Source organism: Myotis myotis, unplaced genomic scaffold (genome assembly GCF_014108235.1).
Source record: "Myotis myotis isolate mMyoMyo1 unplaced genomic scaffold, mMyoMyo1.p scaffold_m19_p_35, whole genome shotgun sequence".
NCBI classification, from domain to species: Eukaryota; Metazoa; Chordata; class Mammalia; order Chiroptera; family Vespertilionidae; genus Myotis; species Myotis myotis.
The window spans coordinates 819,699-832,137 of NW_023416341.1; the positions used below are offsets into that span (position 1 = coordinate 819,699).

The following is a 12,439-nucleotide window of genomic DNA, read 5'->3' on the forward strand; positions in this document are numbered from 1 at the left end:
TCACAGTGATTCTTTTCAAGTATCTTCCTTTTCCTTCTAAAAAATTTTGCAAAGTCCAATGAATAGATGTTTTATAATAAAAAATATTATTCTTTAACCCTTTTCGGTCCAACGTGGAGGCTGACTCAACAGACCAGGCACTAGGAGCAGGTCCAACGTTGAGGCTGAAATACTGCAAACCAGTTCAACATTCAATCCCGTCAATTAATTTGGACCAGACTGTTTGAATTCCAAAAATAAAATTGGACCGCAAAGGGTTAAGGAAATGTATTTTCTGGCAAAGCTCTAGGATCTGTGCTTATACAAATGGGTGATACCAACAAGGAAGGATGGAACTGTGTGCCTAACCAGAGGGCTGACCTGCAGTTCTGAGGGGCTTGAACCTTGAGGCATCTGTCTCCAGGAAGGATGGTGGGGGGTCATCCCAGAAGCCTGCTCCAAACTTGGCTTCACATGTGACTGACCTGTGAACTCCTGCGCTATGCCTTCACATACACACCCCCTCAGGTGGGAGAGGAAATAGGCAGGAGGAGGCCAGCCCAGGCTGGGACTAGGCAGAGCAGGATAGCCCCTAACCCTAAGTCAGGGGGTGAGGGGTGTACCCCAGCAACTGGTCTGCATCTCCACTCTTGAGGGAGCTCTGGAATGCCAATCACCCCTTGGCAGATATCTGTGTGGTGCGGGCAGGTCAGCAGGCTGGCCTCACTGCCTAGTCACTCCTGCCCATGCACAGATGGGCCACGGGAAGGGGACAGGAACACAGAATAGCTCTCAGAGGAGGGGTTAGTCTCTGCTTCAGCTGCTCTGCTGGGGTGGTTGGTTTGGCGTTCTCAGCTGAGTGAGAGGCAAGTCCCAGGAATCCAAGAGTAGGTTGTGAACCAGCCTCCCCTTCAGAATGCCTTCTTCGCTTCAGCTGTCCAGCTCCTGTCAGAAATGCCAGCAGACACCAAGGTCACAGAGGACTGAAGCGCACCAGGGCCCATCTCCTGCACAGCCTAGGAAACTGTATCTGCCATCTGGGCAGCACCCACAAGTGGCTAGGAGACAGCAGTGGGCAGCTAAGCCTTGTGTATCCCCTGGGGGGCAAACACCAGCAGTCCCCTTCTGCCCTCTTCCAGAACTCCCCTAGATGAGTGCTCCTCACCCCAGTGGATGGTTTCCCAGCCCAGACTTCCCCCACCCCCCACCTCCAGCTGCCTGGTCACTCACGGGCACTTCAGAACATGGCTGATGGCAACCAAAGCACAGAGGGCCTCAGAAGAGGGGCTTCTCAACATCACTGTGCTCACAAACCCGTCTCCAGGAGGATGGTGGGGGTCATCGCAGAAGCCTGCTCCAAACCTGGCTTCACAGTGTGACTGAACCGTGAACTCCTGGGCTATCCCCTGACCATACACACCCGCTCAGGTGGGACAGGAAACAGCCAAAGTCTAGGACATTCTACCACCACCCTGTGATTGTGACCCAGGAGGTTTGATGGGCATAGGTGTTCAGAGGCATGGGTTGGGCCTCAGCCTTCCTCAGAGGAAGCTGCTGCTCAGAGAACCGGGATAAGCAGGCTTCATGGACCAGCCACACCACTGGGATTGGGGGAGGGGGGAGGCAGAGAGCAATGGCACCCTTGCATGGGCTCAAACAGCCCTCAGGCTTCCGGAGAGGGTCACGGAGGGGAGCTCCCAGAGAGAGAGAGAATTCCTGTCTGCCAGGCAAGCCATGACCACCCTGGTTTTCAGGAGGGCTCTGAGATCTGGGGTAGAGCCTCATTGGCTGGGCCCCCTCCCAGTACCACCCAAGAAGACCCCTCCCCAGCTTGACCTGCATATGGCCTGGTCTGTTGGAGTAGTGGAAGCCCAAACATGCCCAAGAACATGTCTCGAAAGATGCCCAAGGAGTTGAGTGAAAACGTATCAGGGCCCAAACAGTGACCAAAAGCCCACAGGGTGGGGTCTTGGGAAAGGGCCATGAACACAAATGACACCCAGAAGGTGGGAGTGGCACATCACCTAGAGCTTAGCAGAGAAGGATGCAAAATCCGCCAGCAGCTTCATGTCATTAGGTAACGTCAGCCATGCCCCGCCATCAACCACCAGCAAGGCCCCTGTCACGTAGGATGCCAAAGGGCTGGCCAGGTAGAGTACACTGTGGGCGATCTCCGTCTTGTTCCCCAGCCTCTGCAGGGGGCTGGCCAGGATCTTGTCAGCGTGGGGACCACCTGGGAGGTCAAACCCTGTGAGCCACAGGATCTCAAGGCCCTCCACCCTCTCCAGCCCAGCCTTCTCTAAACCACATCCGAGAACGTTGTGGGCACTGTTAGCACCATCCTCGCAGAGCAGGGACACGCCAGGTACCGAGTAACACTGCCAAAGAACTGGCATAGGGCTTTTTGATGGACACGCTGCCAAGGTTCTGGAAGCTTCCATGGAAGCCCCACTTTGGTTCTGACTCAAACATCAAGGTCAGTAGCCCTGTGGCCTCGACCTCAAGGGAGCGGTTTCCCAAGTCTAGTTAATCCTTAGTCCATTGCTGCTGTGTGCTAACCACAAATGGCTCCTTGCCAGCCCCAGGGAGCCATGAAAAGTTGGCACTTGTCCCAGCCAGGTGAGAGGGGAGCCCAGGGAGGCACTGTGGAGCCTGTACCTAGGGGAGCATCCAAGAGGGCCCGGGCTTTCTGAGAGCCTTACCTAGCCGCCAGATCCCCTCCGTGCCACTGATAGGGCCGGGGGCAAGGCTGTTGACTCGGATGTTCTGCGGACCCCACTCCACGGCCAAGTGCCGCGTCATTGCATCTGCATGGAAGGAAGGCAGGCAGGCATGAGGGAGAATGCAGGGCTGCTTGGACTTCTGGGGTGGCCTGGGTTGAAGCGGGGACTCAGGGTCAGGGCTGGGCCTCTCCACTGCCCACTCAGACACTGTTGGCCTCCAGGGACAGGCAGGAGAGGGACCCTAAGGAACCCAGGAGAGCAGACCAGAAGGGGTGCCATACCCACGGCCGCCTTGGCAGAGCCTGCGTGCACTTGGAGCACCTGCCCCCGGGTACCCAGGGTTGCGGTGATGTTCACGATTACTCCTCCATGGTCCTGCAACACATGGTGGACACGGGGCGGGGGGTGTGTGTGTGAGGGGGGCGCTTGTCAGCGAGCAGATCACCAGAAGAGGGGAGGTCCCAACCAGAGAACACTCACTCGGAAGAACTTCTTGTAGAGCACGTGAGACACGTTGAATGTGCCCAAGGTATCGATGTCCATCACAGTCTTGAAGGCATTGAAGGACAATGAGCTGGCTGGGCACAGGAAGTTTCCGGCTGCACCTGCAGGGTGGAAGGAGACACAGATGGTGCAGGATCCCTGGGCAGGTAGAGCACACAGACTTCAGGACGGCACAAGCTGGACAGGGAAGGAGGCTTGAGATCGCCTCTGACTCTGATTCAGCCAAGTTCACACTGAAATGCCTTGGAAGGAACAGAGTTGGACCAAGACAGTGGCCTGGAACCCGGGATAAAAGTTCTGGGACTTCAAAGAAGGAAGGTCTAGCATCGCTGACTCATCAGAAAACCTCTGGCCTAGCTTAACAGTGACTCACAGTTTATGAGAATGTCGATTTTTCCAAACTCCTTCAGTGCCTGGTCCACGGCAGCCACGATGGCTGGGGGATCTCGGACATCCATAGACACGGGGAGGCATCGCTGGCCAGTGGCTGCAGCCAGCTTTCTGGCAGCCTAGAAGTCAGACAGGAAGGGAGAGAAGAGGTGGGCATCGGCCAAGTGGCCTCAGCCTAGAGAGAACAGCCCTTCAGCATCCAAGGAGGATGTGTCCAGGTTCTGCTGGGAAGCCAGGGTTTGTTGCTGGACTCCACTCTTGAGAGATGCAGCTGGCAGGTAGCCATTCCCCGGGTCCACTACCCCTCGTGGGCATTTCTAAGAAATTCAACACTCCTCCCTCCACATCACCTTCCAGGCCACTGGTCATGGGTCAGTGGCAGCTCTAGCGGACTTCCCGTCCCTGCCCAGAGACCCACTGTGGCAGGGGTGAGACCTTCCTCCTGGGTGGGTAGGACATGTGGACCGCTATTATAACCCAGCTGAGCTCAGAGATCTCTCTTAGCATCGGTACCACTCAGCATGAGGGTCCCTCACAGGACCCAATAATTAAACGTTTTTAAAAGCCAGGTGTTTTCCTGGGAGACAACCTCCACCGAAGCTTGATATTTGGAAGAGGAGCAGCTTTTGGAGTCAACATCCTCTGGGTCTCAGGACCCTCCAGGTCCAGGCTCTGGGTCTCCACAGCCACCCATGGATGGGGTAGGCATAGTAGAGACACCTTACCATTGATACTCTCGGAAAACTCCTGCTGGCAATGACCGTGTGGCAGCCGTGCCTGCAAAGCCAGAGGGCAGGAGTGAGGATGGCAAGGCGCAAGAGATAAACCCAGATGGGGTCCTGCCCAGAGCTCTAAGCAGAGCCCCCTTCCTCCAAGGGTCTCTTGGGCTGAAACACCAGCTCAATGTTGAAGGTACAGCTGTCAGAGGACACAGGGGTCTGAACACAGCTAAGCCACTGTGGTGAGACTTCAGATGGCTGCCATTAGTCCCACTCCCAGCATTTCTGGCTGGCCTCAGGATACAGGCCCTGCCCCGAACTCCATGTGCACAGCACCAAAGCAGCTGTGAACATCAAATGGGGGCCCACGCATGTGCATGAGGCCTTCTGGGTCCCCCTGGCATGGCCCCACGTGCCCCTGTTCTCTCTCCCTGTGATGTTGGAGATGGACAGAAAGCCCATTCTGAGGTCAGGGCACCTGCCCTGTGCTGAGTATGGTAGCAATCATCTCAGGTAGAAACTATAGTTTAACTTTAACCCTGCTGTTTGGCTTCTGTACTTATTTGTTTACTAAAATAATAGAAAAGTTATTTGTTTTCTGAATTATATGAATCACCCCATTTGATTAAATACCCTATTGATTGTAATGTGAAATCTCATTGGTTGTGGTCATACTGGTCCTAGAAAGCACATTTTCCTTTACCTGGGAAGGACAGCACAGTTATCCCAAGGTCAGAGGGCTCCAGATAACGTGTGTCTGTTGACTCAGTGGTCCCAAGACCCGAGGGCTCTAGATAATGTGTTTCTGTCAACTCAGTGACCCGAGACCCAAAACTATAATTTAGATAACATGCTGCTTCTGCTTCTGTAAACTGCTTTTTTGCAAACCAGGTTCCTCATTCCAAGCCTTGGGATGTAATCTATACCTTTGTGATCTTTGCCTATATAAATCTGGTGTTGCGGCCATCTTATCACTATGAGATTTGGGAAATACCCCCTCATAGTCCCGGATTTGCAATAAATGTGACTCTTTAATTCGACTTCTTGAGGTGTCCTTGTGTGATTCGTGGGGTACATTACAACAGTGTCACCTCCTCACAGTGTTGGTAGTAACAATAGCAGCTATCACCTTCTAAGCATGTTCTACCTGCTCCTCAAAAGGACCCTGACCAGCCGAACCGGTTTGGCTCAGTGGACAGAGCGTCGGCCTGCGGATTCAAGGGTCTCGGGTTCGATTCCGGTCAAGGGCATGTACCTTGGTTGCAGGCACGTCCCCACTGTGGGGCGTGCAGGAGGCAGCTGATCGATCTCTCTCATCGATGTTTCTGACTTTCTATCCCTCTCCCTTCTTCTCTGTAAAAAATCAATAAAATATATTTAAAAAAAAAATGACCCTGACCAGCTAGTCATACTCTGTTCATAGAAGCAACATGCCCAAAGCCACCAGTTTGGCAAAAAGTTCACCTAGAACGAATGATTCCCAAAATCTTGTCCAGTGGGGCTCACCTCCCTGGTATGAAAAGTGAGGGTCCAGGAGAAATTGGAGAGGGTCCCTAGGATATCAACAGGCTCCCTCTCCCCCAACCCCAGCCTAACTCTGGGCCTTTCCCAGGTCGGGGTGATAAATATTCGATTTGGGCCTGAGGCCACAGAACTTGTGTCTCAAGAGACAGTGTGTTCCACATGCAACTGGGCCCTCCATGACTCTGGCTCACAGCCAGGCCCCAGGGGGCTCTGCAAGGGAGTTACCTCACACTGTGGAACCCTCCCTCTTTGTATAAATGAGGGTGCTCAGACCACAGCCACACAGTCTCCACTGAGGTCTGGGAGAGGGCCCTGGAGTCCTGCCTCCCCTAGGACAGCACTTGGCCCCTTTCAGATGTTCTTAAATGGCTCATTGCCTAGAGGGGTTCCCTCACCCACCAGCCTCTTGCCCGGGAATCCCAGGATCCAGCGGGAAGGTGTGAGGAAGTGTGAGAGTCAGTAGTGGAGATGGGGCGGTGGGCACATATCAAACAGAGGAGTGCTCACCTCATAAAAATCTCAGCAATCCGGAATCCGATCCCAGAGCCACCGCCTGTGATGAAGGCGACTTTGTCCCTGGGGGAAGGAAACACGAGGCTTTTTTGGGGGTGGGGGCAGCCAGGGAGAGGTCAATGGTGGGGGGCGGTGTAAGGAGACTTACGTAATACTTTAAACAATAAAGAATTAAAACAACAACAACACGAGGCTTTTTAAAGATATCCCCGTAAACTGGGGAGTCGGGGAAGGCTGTGGCTCTGGGAGGACTTTGACCCTACGAACTGGGCACCTCTATCACATTTAGACTGGTAACAAATAACGTGGATGATTTTTGTAAGAAAATAAAACGCTAAAGCCTGCATGCCTAGGCTTTCTGGGTCTCCGGGCAATCCAATTTCAGCCTCAAATTCTCTATTCATAAAGTTGTCAGTTCAGTGAGTAATGTTTTCAAAACATACAAGCTGTCCTCCACCTGCCCCTCACTCCCTCCCTCCCTCCCTCCCTCCCAGAACTGCCACTCGCAACATCCCCCGGCGCTGGCCAAGCCAAACAGAACGCGCTCTCCACAGTGCAAGGATCAAAGTACCGGAGCACTCGGACGCCCCGAACCCCGGGCCCCACTCCCCAGTTCCTGACCCCGCTCTCAAAGGCAGACCAGGACGAGGCCCTCACCGGAGCAGGTCGGGGCAAAAGAGGTGGCGGTACTCCGGGAGGCAGTCGTCCTCGCTGACATCGGGCGGCGGCTGGGCCATGGCGCTCGGCACGGACCCGCGGCAGCGAGGACAGCAGGGACCTGCTTCGGATCAGAGCACCAGCTGCCACCACCAGGACTAGCGGCGCTCTCGCCACGTCACTTCTGAGCACCGGTAGAGTCCGGGGAAACGGAGGTCCCGCCCCATCGCCGCCACCCCTCCCGCAGGCGCCCTCGCTCCTCCCCGGACGCCCGGCCCCCTCGCTCTTCTCTGGACGCCCGCCCTGCACAGTGGCCCCTCGCTCCGCCCAGGACCACCGCCCCCGCCCCCGTTAGCCCTACCCAAGGCTGCCTCCCAGCTTTTCCCGGGACATCTTGCAGCACTGTGGCCACATGCCTGCCGAGAATGGGGTGGCTGGTCTGTCCCAGAACCGCGGCAGCCGCGAGCGGAGTGCTGCAGGCGGATTTCTGTGGCCGAGGCCAGGTGCGTGGGCCTCCAAACTGTCCACAAGACTACGTCCTCTCCACAAGACTGGGTGTTAGTACCGTGGTCGGAGCCAGCTGGATACAGCGGACACTCCTTCCCGGGTTAAGGTCAGGCTGGCCCAGCTGTGCATTTAAAACAGCTGGTTGGGAAGTGCTCAGCGTTTAAATGCCCTTGCCTCCCAGACACCTGCCTACCCTGCTGCATAAATATCAAAGAGGAGGGAAGGAGACTGCGGCCAAGGAAAGCCTCAGGAAGGCCTCTGCTTCACTTCTCCAGGCCCAGTGCCAGTTCCTAAAATGACCCGTTTCAAAAGCAATACATGTCAGGGCAACCATCCTTCATCAAGAAGGAGAAAAGAAAAAAAAAAGAAGGAGAAAAAGCCCGGCCAGGTGGTTCAGTGGTTGAGCATCAACCCATGGACCAAGAGGTCGCTGGTTTGACTCCAGGTCAGGGTTTGATCCCCAATAGGGGGCATGCAGAGGAGGCAGCCCATCAATGTTGATGTTTCTCTCTCATTAATGTTTCTAGCTCATTGATGTTCCCATCTCTTTAAAAAAAACAAACAAACAAACAAAAAAAAAACCTAAAAAAGAACTGTAAGAAGGAAAAAATAGCAAATGAGGACCAAGCCAGCCCTAGCTGGTTTGGCTCATCGGATAGAGCGTCGGCCTGCGGACTGAAGGGTCCTGGGTTTAATTCCAGTCAAGGGCACATGCCTGGGTTGGGGGCTCGATCCCCAGTAGGGGGTGTGCAGGAGGCAGCAAATCAATGATTCTCTCTGATCATTGGTGTTTCTATCTCTCTCTCCCTCTTCCTTTCTCTCTGAAGTCAATAAAAAATATATTTTTTTAAAAAAGAAAAAGGACCAAGCCATCCTTAGCAGATGTAATGATGTGCAGTGTCCAGTACCTGTCAAGAGTGAGTAGGGACACATGGGGACTAGGGGTGAGATGTAGTGTCAACATGAAGACAAGTAAACACCAGGCAGCCTCAGCCACATGAAGCCATGAAGAGGGGAGGAGGTTATGGTCACCAAGCTTTCTGCCCTGAGGGTGGTCTTAGCCACCACCTCCCCAGCCACCCGTTCCTGCCACCCTCCAGTCCTGTCCAAGGCAGGAAGCTCCTTCTTCAGTGGAATCAGAATGATTTGGTGTGGGGACAGCACCAGCTTCAGGGCCCAGCTTGGATTCCCCCAGATTTCAGGTTGGAGGTCTCTGGATCTCTGCCTGAGTCATAGGTTCTATTGACCTCGTACTGGTTTATACAACCTTGTGTAAAGGCCTCATTAGTACCTAGCCACTGACATAATGAGCGCTCCACCCCCATGCACAGCACAAGGAATTTTAATGTGTCCCCTGTGGGGGAGGGGAGGTTAAACCACTTTTGGAGACCCCCCCAAAAGTGGTCTGGCATTTTGGTATGGAAAGGATTTGGTCCAATCTCTTGCTGGTTTAAGATACCAAAAGGCACATAAAGTTGGCTCAACTGCTCTGGGCTGAAGCCGACGGTGAACAGGGAAGTGGTCTGGGACAGATGGGCAGAGCACAGTGTGGGCTCAAGTTCTTGTGGACAGAGGTAGTTGGTCCTGGGTGGATGCTGGGGGCAGCCTAGGGCAGCCTGAGGTTCAGGCTGTGTAGAGGCTGCTCCGGTGGCCTTCGTCTGCCCAGTCAACCAGCTCATTGCTCTGGAACCACAGCTGGATCTCCCGCTGGGCCCCCTCCACGGAGTCGCTGGCGTGGATGATGTTCCTGTGCCAGGTAACAGGTAGCAAAGGTAAGGCACAGGCTTCCACATGCACCTGGGAGGTCCTGGGAAAGGTCTGCTGATTCCCTACTGTCCAGAGGAGCAAGCTGATTATGCAGAGGGGAAAGGAAGAAGAGGGGAGCTAGAAAACTGGGTTCCAGCCTGGCCTCGGCCTCTTACAACCTCATGGACCAGCCCAGGCTGTTACTGGGAGCCTCATTTGCCCACCAGTCCTCCCTCAGAGTACCTGGCAAGATAGAGTGAGACAACAGACCGTGATGACGGAGTACATACACAACGCTCAGGGAATGCTTTATCTCCCTGAGACTAGCAAGTAAGAGGTGTGATGTCCCACGTCAAAAGTCTCTCTGGCTTAACGTTCGCCCAGCAAAACAATGAGCTTGTGGCTGAGTGTGCCAGGGCCCCAGTACCTGCTGATGTGGAAGCTGAAGTCACCTCGAATGGTGCCGGGGGCAGCCTCGGCTGAGTCCGTGTGCCCTATCATGGCCCTTGAGGTACAGACCACATTGGGGCCTTCCCAGACCTGCAGCACAGAGATAAAGGTCAGGAGAAGCGGGATCACCGAGGGCTCAGCAGCTCTAGGTTCAATCCAGGGCCCTCCACCCCTTACACCAGGTCATACCATGGCCACCACGGGGCCAGAGCTCATGTAGCTGATGAGGGCTGGGTAGAAGGGCTTCCTCTGAAGGTCGTGGTAGTGCTCAGCGAGGATGCTCTCTGGCGCCTGTGTGGCATTGGGAGAAGGAGTGAGAGGAGTCCCTGGAGAGGGCGCCCCAGTGGGCACTAGGGCAATGACTTTGCAGAAAACACCTACATGAGCCGGCGTGTCAAGCACAGCAGTGCAGGAGATACCAACTCCACCTCTCCATCCCTCCCCTTGTACTTCCACCAGGACACTCCTCCTGGAGCAGGACTGACACGAAGGGCTGAGGTTCTGGGGTCTGTAAGAAGCCCTCCCCCTAGTGCACTGAGGGACACCCACAGGCCAAGAGCCCTGGTACCTGAATCATCTTCATCCCCACCAGCTTGAAGCCCCTCCTCTCAAAACGCCGGATCACATCCCCAACAAGCCGCCGCTGCACCCCATCTGGCTTCACGGCCACCAGGGTCCGCTCCAGGGTCCAGGAGGGCCCTCCTTTAGAAGAGGAGGGTTCAGGGATGCTGCCTCACCTTTTCATGTCTCCTGACCTGTGTTCCCTGCCGGGACCCAGATGTCACCTGGGCTACGGTGTCTGCCTCTGCCAGAGCAGCTCTGGAGGGGGGTAAGTGTGGTGCCCGCAGCCAGGAATCGCCCAGCAGGGGGCTGCCTGTCAGGGATAATCAGGGCACTGGATTCCTGGGGGCTTCCAACCGTTGGAGGGGCCATAGCTCCCTCCCAGGCAGTAGCAGAAGCTGCTCATGATGGAGCTGGTGTCCCCTGAGAGCCAGGAGACCCAGGGATGATTCACTGGAAAGAAAGCACGACTCCTGGCCTCACTTTTGACTCCTGGCCTCACTTTTGACTCCTGGCCTCACTTTTGACTCCTGGCCTCACTTTTGACTCCTGTCCTTGGGGGTGATAGCACAGACACTGCCACATCACCAAGGACCCAGAGCCCATCTTCTGGGTCTCAGGTGAAAGAATAGCAGAGAGCCAGGGAGAAACGCAGTATGTTCTCCCCACCGGGTAGGCCACAGACGCCAGGACAAAGGGACCCGGGGGGGTTGAGGAGGAAAGTAGAGAGGTTCCTGTCTGCAGGTGAGGAAGCCTGGAGGACTTCTCTTACACCTCACTGGCCAGGCAGGAGCTCTGTGCTGCTGTGAGGTTTTAAGGCGGGGAGCTTCCAGAGCCAAGGAGAGCATTGAGCCCGGCCCCGACACAGCTAAGGAGACGGGAGGCTGCATCACCCTCCTGCAGCCCAAGCCACTTCTGAGTTATGCAAACCCACAGCACTGGATCCAGGCTCAAATGTGCTTTTGACGAGAGCCCAGACCCTGGATGTCCTGCAAAGTCCTTCGGAGACAGAACTGGTGGAGAAATGAGAATAAGACTGGAGCCGGCCAGCGTGCCAGGGGGCATCTGCAGCTGCCATTCCTCATCCCCAGGAGGAAACTAACCAAAGCCTGTGCAGTGGGTGACCTGCTGGCACACCCCTTCAGGGCCAAATGAGGCCCACTGGGGAAGAAGCCCCCTGACTTGTTTGTTCCCCCCAAATCCAGAGCCTCGGGACCTGCTGTCTAGCCTGGCCTGGAAAGATGGCAGTGCGCTCTTGCCAGCGTCTGGAACACATGGCATCTGGCTCTCAGTCAGGGGAGAGGACCGGTTACAGATAAAGGCCCCAGGGCCCCAAGGAGGTCCGGCCAGGCGACTTAGGGCCTAGAGAAAACACCACAGCGGTTCCGAGGGAGGAGTTTTCGTCTGCGGAGAAGGACTTCCCTCTCAGGAGCCCCAGCTCCGCAGGGATCCCTTCGCCACCCAATGCGGCCCCTAGGCCTCTGGCTTCCTTCTGCTCCTGAGTCCTTGGGTCCCTCTGCCCCGAGGCACCTGGGGAGGTGGGCGGCAGGCGTGGGGGGTTGGAGGGCAATGAGAGGGGTGGGAGGGATGCAGGACCCCGGCCCGCCCCAGCAGGAACCCAAGGAGCGCGCCTTCCGGGACTTCGATCGCCCCCCACACCCGCTCGGCGCCCCAAGGCTTCCCAGCGAGTCAGGAGGACTGCGGGGTCTGGGCCCGCAGCCTGTGCGCCAACCACGGCTAGGAGGCGCCTGCTGCCGATCCCCTCCCCCGACTCACCCGAGCAGGGGCGCACGAGCAGGCTGGGCACCCAGGCCCGCGAGCCGCACACCACCTCCCTCAGCACCGCGCGCCCGAAGAGGCCGCTCATGGCGCCCAGGCCGTGGGCGCTGGCTGAACACTGGAGGAGGGAGCGCGGGGATTATAACGCTTCCAGGGAGGGAAGAAAGGAGGAGGGGCGGAGGGACGGAGAGAGGGGCGGGGGGAGGGAGAAAGGCAAGGGGAGCGGAGGGGTGGGGTTGGGGGAAGGAAGGAGGGGCGGAGGGAGAGATGGAGGGGAGAAGAGAAGAAGGATAAGGTGGACAGCCTGGAGAAGCGCTGGCCTCCTCCCCCTCTATCCCCGCCCCTTTCCCTGCTCGACCCCACCCCCGACTGTTCTCCGCTTGTAGG

The 12,439-nt window shown here is 56.2% G+C and overlaps 2 protein-coding genes across 3 annotated transcripts; both read right to left on the reverse strand.

The window, feature by feature from the left end:
- Positions 1-208: 208 nt before the first annotated feature.
- On the reverse strand, positions 209-7,277 carry DECR2 (2,4-dienoyl-CoA reductase 2). Its single transcript, XM_036303153.1, has 9 exons — positions 7,010-7,277; positions 6,347-6,415; positions 4,322-4,373; positions 3,580-3,715; positions 3,183-3,307; positions 2,984-3,077; positions 2,682-2,786; positions 2,004-2,212; positions 209-924 (listed from the first exon to the last, which is right to left on the reverse strand). Exons 1-8 carry the CDS (start codon positions 7,087-7,089, stop codon positions 2,004-2,006), a joined length of 870 nt encoding a protein of 289 aa, XP_036159046.1. The 5' UTR covers positions 7,090-7,277; the 3' UTR covers positions 209-924.
- Positions 7,278-8,840: 1,563 nt separating this feature from the next.
- NME4 (NME/NM23 nucleoside diphosphate kinase 4) lies at positions 8,841-12,215 on the reverse strand. 2 transcript variants are annotated; one of them, XM_036303192.1, is made up of 5 exons: positions 12,050-12,215; positions 10,281-10,414; positions 9,902-10,003; positions 9,690-9,802; positions 8,841-9,365 (listed from the first exon to the last, which is right to left on the reverse strand). In XM_036303192.1, the coding sequence occupies exons 1-5, from the start codon at positions 12,138-12,140 to the stop codon at positions 9,140-9,142; spliced, it is 666 nt and encodes a 221-aa protein (XP_036159085.1). In that variant the 5' UTR covers positions 12,141-12,215; the 3' UTR covers positions 8,841-9,139. The 2 variants fall into 2 exon arrangements, with proteins under 2 accessions (XP_036159085.1, XP_036159086.1); XM_036303193.1 differs by having other exon boundaries at positions 8,841-9,263; positions 12,050-12,205.
- Between the last annotated feature and the right edge of the window lie 224 nt (positions 12,216-12,439).